This window comes from Danio aesculapii, chromosome 17 (assembly GCF_903798145.1).
Source record: "Danio aesculapii chromosome 17, fDanAes4.1, whole genome shotgun sequence".
NCBI lineage: Eukaryota > Metazoa > Chordata > Actinopteri > Cypriniformes > Danionidae > Danio > Danio aesculapii.
The window spans coordinates 30,253,588-30,271,198 of NC_079451.1; the positions used below are offsets into that span (position 1 = coordinate 30,253,588).

Below are 17,611 nucleotides of genomic sequence, written 5' to 3' on the forward strand. Positions count from 1 at the left end.
CCACACTCATCTCACATCAGGGTATATGCTAGTGTTTCGTCCCATACTGATAAACTGAACAGTCAATGTGACTTTTTTCAATATAACTATATGACTTTTTTTAAATATGATCTACTGTATGTACATGATTTTAGCAGGAGTGCCATAAGACATAATGAAGACAACAACTTCCATGATTCCACACTCAGTAACGTCATAAAATAACTTTGTGGTAAAATCAAGCCCTCTAGCTAAAAACAATTACATACTGTGACTTTAACATCTTAGCATGTGAAAATAATCCAGTAATTACCCTTTTTTTTTTTTACTTAAAACTAGCACACGAAGCACCAAGTGAGAGTCAATAATCTCCACTGGCAAGTGTTTGAAAGAAGTGAAAGTTGCCAGTTGGCCAGTAACTTTAAATAATTCTAACAATTTCTGTGAATGTGATATACAGTGGTGTAAAGTAACAAATTACAAATACTCAAACTATTGTAATTGAGTGGTTTTTTCTCAGGAATTGTAATTTACTAAGTAAAACTTATTAACTTTTAAAAATGTGTACTTTTAATTTGCCTTGAGTACATTTTGAGTGCTGTATTGGTACTTTTATTCCACTATTTTTCTTTAACCTCCAGTCATTACTTTATTTTTTCTTGTTTATGGGGATTAGCTTAAGTAGAAAAAACAGTCCTGCTATTCCAGTCCAACCAAATAATAATAACTTTACAATTTCAATACATGTTCTTGGAAAGTGTCAAAGAAGATTTCCAAAATCGTCACACGCAGTCACCAAGAGACAGCATGTCACTGATGAGAAGATGATGGAAATCGTCAAATGGCCTTTAACAATCACTTAATGCACTACAGAATGTTACGTTTTCACACACATGCACAAACTGCATGTAAACGCATCAACCTTTCACAGTGTAATACTCACTACTAACTATTCTTGAGTACTTTTAAAAGGGCTACTTTTTACTTAACTTTCAGTAATATTTACAACAGATACTTTTACTCTACTTGAACTACATTTTTGGGCAAGTAATAGTACTTGTGATTACTCTTTCCACCACTGGTGATATAATATTCACACAAATGTGAAGGTGAAAAACAGACACATTTGATTAAATCACAATATATCTGTGCAGTACAAATTTATCTGTCTGGTTTTGTATAAAGTTTTGGCGCAAATTTTTGCAGCACTTCAAACTTTAAGAGCAAGTTAAAGGCTGTTTTCCATAACATTCATCCTTTAACCATTTCCTTTTTAATCCAGACACATTCATTCTGAGAGACTGGATGAAGAAATGATTTCTTTCCTCCGGTTCAGGCCCAGACTGAACTTGCAGCCTTTTTCCAAATTCTCTACAAGCGCAGTGTTATTAAAACACAGCAAAATGCACTAAATACACATAGCTGAATAGATTCGGTCTAAACTGGTAACTGAAATAATAATCAAATTACCAAAGTATTTCCTAAACAAACAAAAAATGATCCCGGATATGAATGATTGATGGACGTTTCTAGGACTGGTCATGTATAAACATAAAACATCGGAACGGGGCGCCCAGGTAAGAAAACTATGTAACTACTTATGTAAGCTGCAGTACAACTTCCAACTACAATGAAAACGTGTAAAACAACTAAAATAGTGCATTGGGGACAGTGTGGCTAGTTTCTGTAATATTTCAGGTGAAAAAGGAGCGACTTTTCATGGAAAACACACACACACACAGACAAGTGTTCTCTGGTTACAGTAAATAGTAATAGCTGTGTTTTGGAAGAAGTAATCTCCACCTGTTAGCTCTGCTCCTGCAAGGGAAGCTGTAATACAACAAACACTCCACCGCCTTCTCCTCTTCTCCTTTCTCATTTCTCCAATTCCTATTACCTTTAAACCAACCTCTGTGAGAATGAGCTCACACTAGTGTGACCCATAACAAACATGCACGCACACTGAGAACGAAACAAGAAGCAGAACAACCATAAACATTCACTTTCTTTATCTCCTACACATGTACACAAACAAGGCAAACTGACAAACAAATGAGAGAAAAAATATAAGACATGACAAGAAAAAAATAGGACAGGATTATGGCAGTACACGTGAAATGAAAACTACAATTTTTTTTTTGCTTCCAGAGTTGGGGAGTTTAAATGCCATTTATTTCATTTAAATGTTAATGTAAATAGTTATCTAATGTAAAATGCCATTTTCTGATGATAGACAAACAGACAGACACACAGACCGTTCGATGGATGGATGGATGGACGGACGGACGGACGGACGGACGGACGGACGGACGGACGGACGGACGGACGGATGGACGGACGGACGGACGGACGGACGGACGGACGGACGGACGGACGGACGGACGGATGGATGGATGGATGGATTTTAAGATGGTTGTTTGTGAGGTCTTTGTTTGCCTGCTGTTTTTCAGTTCATTCCAAGCCCATGCACATTATTTGTTTTTTAATATCTTCTGCGCATTAGATCCCTTTCCAACAGCGACTGTGTGATTTTGAGATCCATCTTCCTAGACTAATGACAATTAAGAGACTAACAGACAAATATAAAAAAAGGGAAAACATTTACTCTTGTTCAAGAAAGAAAAACACATTAAGAGAAGGGGGTGTAAACATTTCAACATGATAGTGTACGTTCGTCTTATTTTGAATATTATTTTCATTTAGTACTCCCTTAATACTTGCATGTTTACTAGAAGACAAAAGAACAATTCATCCAGATTATCCAGCTCAAACATTTACACACCTACAGTGGCTCATAATCCACTTTTTTGCCTTGAGTATTAGTAAAAAAAATGTAGATCTTTATTTTTTCGTTAGCAATACTGTATAAAGACTCAAATCTTTTAGAGGATATTTCTTTGTTATCCAGTAAATACCATACTAGCTTTCCAAATCATTTAGATTAAGTTACTAAATTTGATCTAAACCAGTGTTTCTCAAACACGTTCCAGATCGAACACCACCGCTACACATATCCCATGTCTCCTTAATCCAGGAATGGGCAATACATTTTTCCAAGGGGCCACATTAGACTCTGTGGCGGTTTTAGAGGATCGAACCAATACAGTTCAAATTTTTTTTCGGAAAAAAAAAACATTCTGTGAAATTATTCAATGAACATTTATAAAAACTCTTTAAAAAGAATCAATTTTAGACAAAAAGTATTTAAGTATTAAACATCAACTTCATATAAATGCCTCAAGGTTGTTTGATTGATTGCTTCACATGAGTTCATTTTTATTTATTTTATTTCATTGTTTATTCATGTTCAGTGAAAGAATTCTAGTCTGTGTTGTGCTGAACAACTGCACTGAAGTCAGGTTGAATGTGAGGTGGATATGTGATGTAATGATCATCACTGAGAGAGGATCTGTACCTGCATTTGTTAAATCATTAATCTGACGTAATTAGTCTACTTTTATTACTCTGTAATTCCATACAACACGTGAAGCTGCCTGGTTCCTGTCACATGACTTGAAATGAGCAAGTGAAATGAAATGTTTACATTTTTTTCAACTTGCAGCGCCTAGAAAACGTGAGCATCACATAGCGCATGTGCATCCCTTCCTACTGTAATTGTGTGCTAAATGAGCGTCTCCATATGAAATAACGAATCTGAGCGCACAAAAGATGTGAATGTCTTCTTTTGTTGACTTGCAATATCAGACCTGTGCATTGCAAGGTCCTGTTTGTGGTTGAATTTAAATTAAATAAATACTTCACGCGGGCCAATCAAAGAAGTCCAGTGGGCCGCATGTAGCCCGGGACCGTAAAATGCCCAGGTCTGCTTTAACAAAACACACCTAATTCAAATCATCAGCTCATTAGCAGAGACTGAAAGACCTGTGATGGGTGTGACTGACAAAGGAGACATACAAAACATGCAGTGTTGGTAGTCCTCCAGGAACGTGGTTGAGAAACACTGATCTAAATGAAACCTTACAAACTACCTTTTAAAGTGTGTATTTTTTATAATCTGTAGTGAAATGCATTTTAAAATGAATCATCAAAACATGGAATATTTGTAAACAATTAATTTCTCAAAATTATTATGCTAAAGTAGTTCCAGGCAGGTCTTGAGCGCATTACAGTGCCATATCACTACGCTGAATGATTTCAGTTTCTTCACAGCCTATACCCAACAGTCAAAAATGTCAAAAACAGTCAACATTATGGCATTTATTTGTTAGGGATAGCGTTTGTTCATATTCCTAACCCCTTAAGTACTTAGAAAGAGTTATAAAGGGTGATAGAAAGCAGAGAATAGAAAGAGAGATGCTGACGCTGGAGAATGTGTGACAGTGACAGTGTGTCGGGGTGTTCATTAGTGCGGCTTGACTCAGCTTTTGGGGTGACTGAGGGTTCAGAATATCTGACAGAAACACACCCTTCCCACCTGCACAGGAAGCTCGTCCGCTAATTGAAACATCACTGTTAATAACCCTCTCATTATAGATGCACAGCCTCTGCCCAGAGTCTAACATTTTTCATGCCACTGTCAGACTGAGAAAAAAAAGAGACAGATGCCAACAGACTGCAGAAGAGAGAGAGACTGAGAAAGAGCAAAGAGGAGACCTAATATTGAGGTTCATTATTAATATTTAATGGAGCGCTATTGCGAACGATAACATATTACAGGCTTTACACATCGTTAAGAACATTAATCAGCTGCACTCATTACTTTTAAATATCATAATAGGTTTGAAATGAATGAATGACACTTGCAGGTGAAGTGGATGTTTTTTTTTCTTCGCTATATTAGTTTATGGAAAATAATATTAAAAGTATTTTTTTCCCACAACATTAACTCAATAATTGTAGCCTTAATTGTCAATGATGAGATAGCTAATAGCTTTTAAAGAGCGCTAATAAGTGTTTGCAAGCATGTCTGTGAGCGTGTGAGTTGATATATAACATCAATGTGTTAAAAACATGAGAATGTGTGTGTAAAATAAAGATCTTCTCTTCAATACTCTTTACAAAAATAACTAATAATAATTTGGAGATGTACAGTTGTCATCTGTAAAATACTCTTTATTTTTCCTACGTGGAGCTATATATTTAGGATTATTCTGAAATATATATTGCCATTTTTTTATTCGTCATGGCACAAGAAAGGCCCCTGGTCAGGATACAGGGGCTGCGGGGGCATCTCTTACGCCAGTGTGTGTAACTGCGTGTGAGTGTTGTGTGAATGTTCTCTAGTTATGCTGCGTCCTGCAGCTGTTATTGGCTCTAATGAGACAGAGCAGATTAACACTTCAAACCTGACCCTGTCTTTCTCTCTTTCTCTTCACACTTCATCCTTCCATAGAATTCTCTCTCTTTGTAACTATCGCTCCCTTCATCCTTCTATTGCTCTTTCCTTTATATACAGAGTTGAAAATGAGCACTTCAAAATGGCTTGAAAGATAAAAATACAATTTAGACAAACTGCAAGTAAAAGACCTCATTTTAAATCAGACCATCTTCTTCTTTTAAATGTTCTAAAAACTGTTAACAAGAGAAGTTTTTCTATGACAACCTAATTTACATATTTTGTTATGCTGAAAGACATATATTGTGATATTGTAGCCACCAAAATGGATATGAGGCTGTTAACTGCCATCTAAGCATGCTAATTATTCAACGGGGATGTGACATTAATTAACTTTAAAAATATATTAGTATTTAAAAAAATAAGAAAACTGTACAAGAGTGATTTTAACAGTTAAAACTGTAAAGGAAATAGCCTGTTAGTTTGTTGTCAGTTAATTACATGTTTTTAAATGGTAAATTACAATGAAATCTATAAAACCTAAAATGTTGTTACCATATTTTTTCATTTTTTCATACAGTGCTCAGCAAAAATGAGTACAGCCCATTTTGAAAATAAATATATTTTAATCCACTTTTCAGTGAATATAGGTCAAATATTTTGAAGAATTTGAACAAAACAGATTACACGAATATATTTATTAAAATAATATTTTATTCTCTGAATTTCTTAAGAAATAGAAAGATAATACATTTAAATTCATGGGAAATATTGGGGGGGGAAATTACAAACTACAAAATTTCAACTAAATTTTATACATTTGTTGCTTCTCTTAAATTTAGCTCTTTTTTAAAATGTTTTATTTAATATTTTCCCTAACATATAAATGTGTATGTACTAATTTTGGACCGTTATCATAAGTTATTTTGTTAGATTAGCTACAGATTTGGTTTCTGTACTGACTAATTTAATGTACAGTTGAAGTCAGAATTATTCGCCCCCCTGAATTATTACCCCCGTTTATTTTTTTTCTCCAATTTCTGTTTAACGGAGAGAAGATTTTTTTTCCAACACATTTCTAAACGTAATCGTTTTAATAACTCATTTCTAATAACTGATTTATTTTATCTCTGCCATGATGACAGTAAATAATATTTGACTAGGTATTTTTCAAGATACTTCTATACAGCTTTAAGTGACATTTAAATGCTTAACTAGGTTAATTAGGCTAACTAGGCAGGTTAGTGTAATTAGGCAAGTTATTGTATACCAATGGTTTGTTCTGTAGACTATCGAAAAAATATATAGCTTGAAGGGGCTAATAATTTTGACCTTAAAATGTTTTTTTTTTTTATTAAAACCTGCTTTTACTCTATTATTTTATTTCTCCAGAGGAAAAAAATATTATCAGACATACTGTGAAAATTTCCTTGCTCTGTTAAACATCATTTGGGAAATATTTAAAAAAGAAAAACAAAATTATAAGGGGGGGCTAATAATTCTGATTCCACTGTATATGTGCAAATATAATATTGTAAAGCTTGCTTTAGAAAATATTAAATTAAATGAGGGATTTGTAAGGGGTGTACTCATATATGCTGAGCACTGTGCATCAAACATCTGCATTATTTTTTTACTGTAAATTTACCTTATTTTTTTATAGTGTTTACTCAATTAGTAATCATCGTTCAGCAGCATTTGTTTGCTTGAGTTTATTTTGTCTTTTCTGAAGGGTAGATATGGTGAGGTACGAAGACAGATGTGACAAACGAGTAATAAAAAAAATCAGCGCTGCACTGCATTAATTATCTTGTCTCTTTGAATTTATACATATTTATAATCTTTTTACAGGTTTTTGCTTGTACAGATTTATTGTGAACGCACTTGTCAAGTAGACAAATCACATAAATATTTGACCTGTATGAATATTCTATGGCAACACAAAAGACTTTTAAACAGCCTCTCTCTCTTATTTGCTGCTATATTAGCTAGTTTATTAGCTTTTCCCTTATGTTCAGTCTTCATTTCTTTCTTCTTTCATTTGATTTGAGTCTGCCCAGCGGGACAGTCTGATGATTAAGTTGTCAGATGCAGATACAGATGTCATTTGTCACACGGTTTTGTAACTTACATCTGCACGTTTTCTGGTATATGCACATAATCCTATAAAGAAGGCTGCTTTATTTGATCCTAATCTCATCTTAAAATGACATCTTACCAGTGGACAGTTTCAAAATGGCATAGGTTACATCCACACAGACAGACACACACACACACACACACACACACACACACACACCTACAACAAGATGACCATGTGCAATCCTGTAAATAACAGATGTACACGCATTAGCATGACTCTTCTTGCCACCCACAGCCATGACATTTCATGAACACAAATGTCAAAATGCCAGTAAGAGCTGATAGCGTAGCAGTACTCCAAATATGTGAGCATTGTAAATGTGCATATATTTTTTGCCTGGCCAATTTTTTTTTTTATTTAAAACCAAGATATGGTAGACATTATTTCAGAATTGAATTGGCAGAATTGGTGGAAGACACGTCGGACTGTAAATTGAATTAGCACAGAGAGAGACAAATGGAAATACAGTTGAAGTCAGAATTCAAAGCCCCCCTTTTTTCTATTTTTAAATATTTCCCAAAAGGTGTAGAGCAAGGAAATTTTCACAGTATGTCCGATAATATTTTTTCTTCTGGAGAAAGTCTTATTTGTTTTATTTTAGCTAGAATAAAAGCAGTTTTTAATTTATTTACACAAACATTAAGGTTAAAATTCTTAGCCTCTTTAAGCTTTTTTTTTTTTTTTATTGTCTGCAGAACAAACCATCGATATACAATGATCTGCTTAATTAGCCTAACTTGCCTAGTTAACCTAATTAACCTAGTTAAGCCTTTAAATGTCACTTTAGGCTGAATACTAGTGTCTTGAAAAATATCTAGTCAAATATTATGTACTGTCACCATGACAAAGATAAAAGAATTCAGTTAATACAAATGAGTTATTGAAACTATTAGTAACGTGTTGAAAAAAATCTTCTCTTCGATAAAAAGAAAATGGGGGAAAATAAACGGGGGGCTAATAACTCTGTCTTCAACTGTATGTCGAAAACAGAAATGAATATGAAGAGTTCAGATGCAAAAACCTAAGTGCTGTCTGAAATTTCCTGTAAAATTAGCATTTTTCTCAGCCTCCTTAGTTTATGTTCAGTTTTTTTTACTTCAAAGGCAATGAGAAATAACCTATTCTTTGCACTAAGAGCAAAATTACTTAAACTACACGCAATAGCATAAGAAAAATGCTAGTTTTAGATGAAAAATTCAGATGGCACTTAGAGGTTTTTGCATCTAAACTCTTAATATGTAAACTAGACAAGCTTGCAAGTGTTATTTTGTGCATCTAACTTTCTATCAGTAAGATTTTTCTTAAAACATTCAAAACATTCAAAATTTTGTCGAACCAATATTCAAATATTTTGTGATAAGCTATTCTTTTCTAGTTAAAAATAGCAGTTCTGTGATTAAAAAAAATAATTCCACGTTTGCTTGTTTCAATATGAAAGGGTAAAATTTTTAAACTAATTTCCAAGTTCCCAGAATGCATCTGCAAAATTTTTGCTCAAAATACATCTGCATGTTTAAGACCTTCTTAGTTTAAACTACTTATTTACAGTTTTTCTATGAGCACAGATATGAAATGCATGCACATAAAGCCTAATGTTGGTTCTGTCTGTTAACTTAAACAGCTGAGGATGAAATCGAGTGTGTATCAGTACACTCTAAAAAATGAGTTCCAGATAATCGATTTGTGTTGGGGCAACAAGAAGGAATTAAGTTAACTTCTTAGTTTTTACAAATTTAAATTGGTTTAATTACAGGCCAGAATTTGTCCCATACATGAGCTCATTTGTCCCATTTTGACTGCTATACCTTCAAAAATAGTGAAAATAACCCATCGAAAAAGGTTTTAAGAACAAGTGGAATCCTCTGTTAAGTGTTGCTTCGGTGTGACCTCAGCTAATCAGTTTTGGCCAGTGCACACAATTATTTTGAGTCCAACATCTAGCTGTGCAAGAAAACATACAATCTGACATAAGTGAAGACATCTTTCACTACTGTATTGTTTTTAAATATAAAACACATTGTACAAGTGCCTTTCATTCTAAATCTTGGACCTTATCCTTAAAACAAAAAATTAGCAATCATTAGGTGTGAAGCACCAAAAGCGATCAATATTGAATGAATTTGAATACTATTTTGGCTAATGTTGTTATCTATGAATTTTCAAATGTACCTTTTTTGCTTTTGATTGCAGTATTTAAGTCTTATAATTAAACAGTAGCCTAAATGAGGACTATAACCGCAAAAAAAATACTCCTTTTTGAGAAAAAAAGAACCACTACCTTCACCATGCTGACTACGGGCCTGAATTAAGCTGTCCACAAAAAACAAATAAATAAATAGAAATAATAAAAAAAATAAAATCACTTAAATTGCGTTGAATTAACTCATTTTAAATAAGTAGTTTGTAAATAGTCTGTAGTCTGTAAATAGTAGTCTGTAAAACCCAAGAAGTTAAGGAAACCGACTGCTACAATCCATCCGAGTTAAAAAACAAATTTATATGGGTACTGTGAACTTACTCCATTGACTCCATAATGAAGTACTCATGAAGAACTCATTACTTTCAACACTAAGTTCAAAACTCTTCAAATGAGTAGAATTAACTTTTGGTCAATTTTGAGTTAAATTTCATTTGATGAAGTTGACTGTTGGGTTTTACAGTGTGCATATTAGATTTAAGTTAAAGCATCTCTTGGAAATGGCAATAATGCAGTAATAATACCTAACTTCACAAGGTCACATCCCCTTGGATAGGAATTTCTTCTATAACAATAATAATTATTTCAATATAATTCCTGGAAAAATAGGATTACAATGAAGGTTTTTGAGGGAGTTCAGAATCAGTGCTGACTGATATTGCTAATAACTCCCTTTAGAACAGACTTTGTACTTTTTACCTTTGCAGATCTATTTCATGTTGTGAAAGCAGCATTACACTATAAACAAGCTAAACTGATTTAATTGCAATTGTATAGACTTCAAATCAAATAACCATTCAGGAAGTCATTTCTGTAAATCTGTCCATGTATTGCCTTTTTTTGGTCTATTCTTTTGTGATGTCAAGGGAAATAGGATGCACTGCAGTATTTGGAGCTGAAAGAATAATCAATAAGCTAAATATTTCATAGACAAACACACAAAGACCAAGGGATCTATAGAACTTGACAGGTGTTCTAGCTCTGTGGAAATCTGCTTATCAGTTAACGCCAGCACTCTCAGAATAATCCAACGGGAGTTCTCAAACAGGTCTGCGAGGAACTCAAACTTTACTTCTGTGTTTTCTCTTACAAACTGCGACACTGAAATTAGGGTGGAGTTTGCCTCTGGCTCTGGGATGTAGATCATCTATTTTCTCATTCCCTTTTTCTTTTTTCCTCTCTCTCTCTCTCTCTTCTCTCTCTCTTTTCCAGAGCAATCCATTCTGCCTTGCATCTGGGTTGTGTTCAAGGGCATCACAGCATGATGGTGCTTCACAGCCTTGTCTGAATCTATGAGATCTGGACTTCTTAACATCCCATGACACCATCACACCACCAAAACACCACTATTAGACCCAGGAGTCACCACAGCAGAGTGCATACTGAACTTATATTTGAATCTAGATGATCTACAGTGTGACAGTGAGACCGCACAATCTTGTAAGGAAAATAAAAAAAGTTTGGTATCCGCAAGCACATTTATGATGTTAAAAGTTTGGCAGTAAAGTAGGAGTTCGGCAGCCCATTTATCTTTTACTGATATCCACAATGTTTCTGAACATGGTCAAACACTGTTTTTAGAGTGAACTTTCACGAGGCTGTGTTTAGTAAACAGAGCAAGCAAACTGTTCCAAACGGGCTCCAAAAGTGCAATGAATCATGGTCCTGCACGGTGAGGTAACCCTGCATTCCAGCCCTGTTCCACACTCATATTCCAGAATGCTGAGATAATGTTCTAATTATACGTTCTGGGATTTTTTTTTAAGATCCGAGGAAAAATGAGATATTTGAACTGAGAGGCTAAAACAGCTCTGATCCTGTCTACAGTATAGTGCATGACACACCCCCTATCCCTTCATCATTTCATTACAGGAGTGTTATTAAAATCCACTTAAAGGCGCGCACAGCTTTGCTCAATGGAAAGTATGCAACAGTCCAACAGGCCCCTGAAAGTCTGACCCTCAACATCTGCTTTGAATCTGGTTGAAATATACACAGCCCTGTTACAATCGGTCACTGTGCTTGCCTTGTGTACCAGGGCAGATGGTCAGTTTTACATTTTGTTGCATGATTGTACACTTTTAACAACCTTCGCTCAGGTGCAGGAGATATGTTTGAGATCATTTAAGAGTTCCTTCTCATGTTAAGCAACAGCTTGTCAGCAAAACAAACTGCCACTATGATCTGGAGAAAACTGATGTTGTCGATATCAGAATTACAAGTGACACAATCACAAAGTTAAAATGTATAAATATACTTATATACTATTTGTAGTACAAATTTGTCCTTTAATACAAACAGTCAGATATATAAACTGTGCCTTTAAACACCACAAGCATTTATAGGAAATAAACAAATATAAATATCCCGCTCGCTTTCTGAGCCTTGTCTAGCAAGTTCTTTCTTACACCCCTTTCTTACAATTGCTCAACAGAAATTGCTGTGATTGGCTCTTACGCGCTGGCGCTCTTCACAGATGAGCGACACTGATAAACGGCAGCGGTGATCACAGCTGATTCATGATAGACGCGGTGGAGAAAACTCGCTCTGCAGACACATGCTCGTGTCTGTCTCCAGATGTATTGCTGTAACAGCCGAGAGGAGAGGAAAAGTCATGCCAGCAGGTCAAACGGGCCACAGTGAGAGAGAGAGAGAAATGGAGTTTACTTTAATTCTCTCAATCGCAGTGAAACAGGGATTCTGCTGTAAGTGTCAGTGAAAGACTGTCCAGTTCAACACACACGCAGTGAAATTGTGCACAGTTTCTGCGTTTTTAAGTAGTTGGAGCATTGTAAATAATCGTGCTCACCTCCCTCGCCATAGTAAGCTATGGCGACATAGCGCATATGAGATAAATGACGTCAGTACGTAATAATCGGTTATGATTATTATTGAACCAATACCAAATTGTCCATGTCTGCATCGTGGTGCACCGACAAAACAATTAATTGACACCCCTACTAGTTAATAATAAAAGATTTACTACATGACCTTGCGTTGTTTCCAGGTCACTTTTCGCCTGTGTTTGGTTGTGAGACGTAGTTTGCAGACCGAGACAAAAGTTCTTAGCGATTCGTCCTATTTTCAAATCATGCAGTGTGAACCCCCTGTCTCCGATCCATCTTGCAGTGTAAACACAGAAGCGACGGAATGCTAGCCCAGATAGTAATGCAGTGTGAAAACATCTGTGGCGCGACTACTTCGAAAATCATGCAGTCTGAACTCGGCATTAGTCTCCCAGCCTGGGGTATAGATGGGTGACTAGCTGGATAAGTGTTCAAGTTGGCTCCAAACCAGGCAAAACAAGACCAGCTAACCACCTTAGAGTGGTCTGGAATATCCCCTTGAATCAGCGACTGTAAATGCATGGAAGCATCATCTCCAGAAATAACTTTACTCATACGCTGCAGTAAAAAGCCACAAGAAGTCTTGATAAACATCATACAAAGATAACAAAGCATTAATAAATAAACAGGAAACAAAACAGTAAAACATCTGACAAACAGTATATATTACTGTATAACCATCATGATTCACACCGACTCTGAAGAATCAGGCTTTGAGGCTGAAAGCTAAGAAGAGAGAATTGTGAATGAAAGATACATGAAAAGATGGACAAGAGAAGAAGATGGGAATAGATTTGGGGAGTTTCTATTTGATGACATCCTCCATTGGCTGCTTTTAGCATACAAAGCTTCTCATATCACAGTGACATCACAATGATGCCGCACAGCAAAATACTTAGCATCAAGCATGCTACTCCAAGCACATACAATTCAAAAACATCTTACATGCATTACATTCCTGTTCTGATAGGGCACTACAAGAACCCAAATGAAATCCAGATCTTAAATTCTGCTCTCCTTCTTAGGAGTGACTCATCAGGACAGGAACCCAAACACATTTTGCTGTATGATATAATATGAGATTATGACTTACAAAATTTCGTCGTTTTGGAACTCCAGAAAACCATGGCTGTCTTCAAAGTCCTCTCCCCCTCCACGGGCTGTTCCCTCAAGGGTTTTATATGGCACTGACACCACCCCGCGGGCACCAGACGTACGCAGGACCTTCACTTCCATGACACCCACACTCTCACTCACATGAGTGACCGGCTCTTCAAATGTGAAGATTCCAGCATGGTCATCGTCAAAGATGGTGACTGTTGCTGTGGAGGGCAGACCGAGCGTTGCAATGGTCTCCACATGATTGGCTTCAGTGGTCTCTGGCTCATCACCTTCATGAACCACACGGACATTGCTGAGGTGGATGAGGAAGTTCTCGTCTTCTTCAAAAATGTCATCGTCAATAATTCCAACTCGGATTTCCTTCTGTGTTTCACCAGGTTTGAAAACAACGGTGCCTTCGGTGAACTCATAGTCTGAGCCGGCATTTGCGGTTCCATCTTCAGTGCGAAATTCCACGGACACGGTTTGATTGAGATCGCCTCCACGACGAACCACATTCACTGCCACGGTGCCACAGTTTTCCAGGCACTGGTATGAGCCAGGGTCAAAAAAGATCTTAGAAATTGGGTCATTCTCTCCAGTGTCACTGCGTACCTCATGCATGCTCACTGCTTTACGAGCCTGGTCTGCCGCATGTTTCTTCAGAATGTTACCCGCTCCAGTCATCAAGCGGGTTGCCTGGCATCGGTAGAATGCACGGCTCTTCTGCTGCTGGCTGAGCACCTGGTAATTAGCGAGTTCAATCAACTGCTCCACCTCTTTATCAGGATGTTTCTGCTTCAGTTCCTTCAAGATCTTCGCCATTTCACGTCTAGCTTCATCCTCATCCAGGTCTTTATCCTCCAGTTCCAAAGCCAGAGTTCCATCCAAGAAGTCCACTGCATGGGAGTTTAGCATCTTTCCATCCATCTCAATATCCACCTTGGATGGTAAAGGCCGGTCCCCCTCCGTCTCAATAATCATGCCACGGTGCTTGCCGGCTCGGTAGCGCTTGTAAACATACTTGTAAAACAGAAGGCGGCGGTCAGCGATCCAAGCGAAGACCACACAAATGGGAAAGAAGAAAAGAGTGAGAAGACCCTCCCACACTTGGACAACACCTGGTGACAAAACAGCCAAGATCAGGTACATCCACAAATAGGCAAAAATGCTCCAAGCAGCAGTAACAAAAAACACACGCAGGTGTTTCACTTTGCGATGTTCTCCGTCGGGCACCACATAGACACAGATTCCAATAATGACAAACATGTTGAAAGCTGCACTGCCGACGATGGTAGAGGGACCGAGGTCACCAGCTTCAAAGTTATGGCCGCACACTTCAATGACCGACAGCAGAATTTCAGGAGCAGAAGAACCCAGAGCCATGAGGGTGAGGTTGGACACAGTTTCATTCCAGATGCGTACAGTCGTGGTGGTCGTTTCACCGTTTGGTTTCTTAATGGTGATCTCCTTCTCCTGAGAGGTGATGACCTCGATAGATGCCATAAAGCGATCAGCAATAATCGAAACCCCCAGAAACATGTATACCAGTGCCACAAAGTAAACGGTGGCCCGGGCTACCTTGTCCCCAAAGGAAGGGTTTGGGGGTTCCCACACTGGAAGGATGACTCCAGGGGCACATATGGCTGAGCCGCCCCCACAGCTCAAAGACTTGTTGGCAGGAGAACTATGATCCTGGCTGTGATCTGGGGCATGTTCGGCTGTCACATGGTGGACATTGTGGAGCACTATCACCAAAATGACTAGACACTGAAAGGTCAGGAAGAGGCGTGGGGAGGTCTCACGATGCCTCATCTTTCCTTACTCGGCGACAAACTTCTGCTAAAAAAAAAAAAAGAAAAAAGGGAGGTGAAGAAAAAAAATAGATTATCCAATTGAAACGAAACCAGGACACTAATCACCAACAGGTTCTGACACACATGTTCTCAAAATGGTACGAGATTTCTGTTACTGATTTAAAGCTGACATTTTTGGAACATTTCAACAGTGTTTGCTGAAAGGCAAGTTCCTGAAATGTCAAGAGAAAAATCCTTCTGGAGCATCTAGACTTGTATATCGATGTGAAATCATTTTCTATGTAAATATCCATTATGTTATGTTAAATGATTTATGGTTAATTCAATCAGCATTTTTTTTCAGCAGAATGCATAAACAAGTACAGATGCTTCATCAAGGCATGTAGGGAACAATGATATTTTCAAGTAATATACAATGTACAAGTGTTTTTCCATAAAAAGTCAAATATTTAGTGTAGATTTTTGGTACTGAAAAGAAATTATCCAGTGAAGTTCAGGTTGGGACACTGGTGCTTGACTACAAGCAAGCAAACCTGAATTCAAACGATGCCTGCAAAATGCATCATCAGACAAAGGGTGGCAATCTGCCCCTAAAGCAAGAGGATGAAACACTTGCTCATGGTGCAAAACACATGCATGGACACACACCCACAGAGTCACACACACACTCATATCTGCAGTCATCAATGAGTACAGTGCACAGCAAACGCTTGCAAACCTTGCTCATATTTATATAAAAAAAACACAACCACTGCGCTTCAAACAGGCCAAGATAAATTATTTAATCATACGCATTTCGGCCGATTTTTAACCCTGGTTTAACGGTGTAAAATACAAAAAAGACCGAATACAGCGCAATTTAATTCAGCACTGCTGAGATCTCCCTCACTCTCATTCACATATACCGCAACCTACTGCTCTCATTCAGCACCTCTACCCCATCCTATGATCAAACATCTGCCATCCCACATACAGTCAATGCGGACACGGATGATTGTATTATTGATATGCTCTTATTGTTCGGATAAACGTTGGCTACAGCAGCCTCAACCTTTCCCTCCCTCACGATATGTTCACGCATCGCAGATTTTCTTGCGATCAGATCGTGTTTAACACAACTTTCACGTGCACAACAGAATCCCGTAAAATGAGGTGAGGGCGAACAGCCGGTTAAATGATCCTCCGCGGGCCACTGCGGACCGGACCGCACCGGCACAAGAGCGCACCTCTGTATCAAGTGGTTCACTCTCCGTAGTGATTATCATTAATGTGCTACTCGGACTGTCTGCGGCTGCCTGTTAACCCTTGTTGAACGCGCCACCTATATATAATGGGTCTGCATGGAGCTTAATGATGGCGGTATCCTATTGTTGCACTAGGGTTATGTGTTATTTTATATATATATATATATATATATATATATATATATATATATATATATACACAAGAAGAAGATGCTCTTACCGTAACGGTACTCCGGGAAGTAGTCAGTCTGAGGGACAGCGGCAGCAGGAGTGTTAACGGAGACAGTGCGTGTCGGAAGCCGTCAGTAGTATCCCAGCTCGCATTAGTTTAGTTTTTATATATGAGATGGAGGAGAGATTAGAGACCCGCGCGAGTAATATATGCACATATACACCCTCCGCTTTCCATATACGCGTTTGTTTTCCCCCAAACAGACCCGTAGCGTTCAAATATCTGATGCTTTATCAGCAAATCTGAGAGAGCTAAAACGTGCGTGCGAGTTCTTCCTCATTCTTTCCTGTCTCGGCTGGTTCTGTGTGTGTGTGTGACTGTGCGTGAGTGTGTGAACAGGCGTGTGTGCGCGTGCCGCGGAGCCTCGCGCTCAGTGAGTGGGATACGCGCGCTGTGTTCGGGGAACAGAAAGAGAAGAGAGGGAGAGAGAAAGCGGGGATTCTGCTTCAGCGTTTTTCCCTCTTCTCCCCTCCCACTGTAACCCTCCTCTCATGCACATGTATGAACGTAAATAGTCCTTTATTCCTGTTACCGATGATCAATGAATGAATTATCAGTCACTAACAAGGACGGTGGCCACGTGATGCAATACCGGTTTCATCTGTAGTGGTGTAATGCATCACACCCTCGACATCTCATTCATTCTTTGCACCGCAGCCTCTCAAGCCGGCTGTATAAACCACACCGTTCGACGATAAACACTTCTTTTAGGGGAAACCCGCTTGTTTCGCAAATAGGTAGCTCTGGTACTGTACT

The 17,611-nt window shown here is 37.8% G+C and overlaps 1 protein-coding gene across 4 annotated transcripts in view; it reads right to left on the reverse strand.

Annotated features, from left to right (window-relative positions):
- slc8a1b (solute carrier family 8 member 1b) overlaps positions 1-17,242 on the reverse strand; it is a 136,301-nt gene extending 119,059 nt beyond the window's left edge. For 2 of the 4 annotated variants that reach the window (XM_056476671.1, XM_056476673.1), the window contains exons 1-2: positions 16,844-17,242; positions 13,555-15,404 (exon numbers count right to left, since the gene is read on the reverse strand). In XM_056476671.1, coding sequence (XP_056332646.1) covers positions 13,555-15,377 — 1,823 coding nt within the window. In that variant the 5' untranslated portion in view covers positions 15,378-15,404; positions 16,844-17,242. Of the gene's footprint in view, positions 1-13,554; positions 15,405-16,843 lie in introns of those variants that run through there. The other 2 variants (XM_056476672.1, XM_056476674.1) reach the window with 2 other exon arrangements.
- Positions 17,243-17,611: the final 369 nt, after the last annotated feature.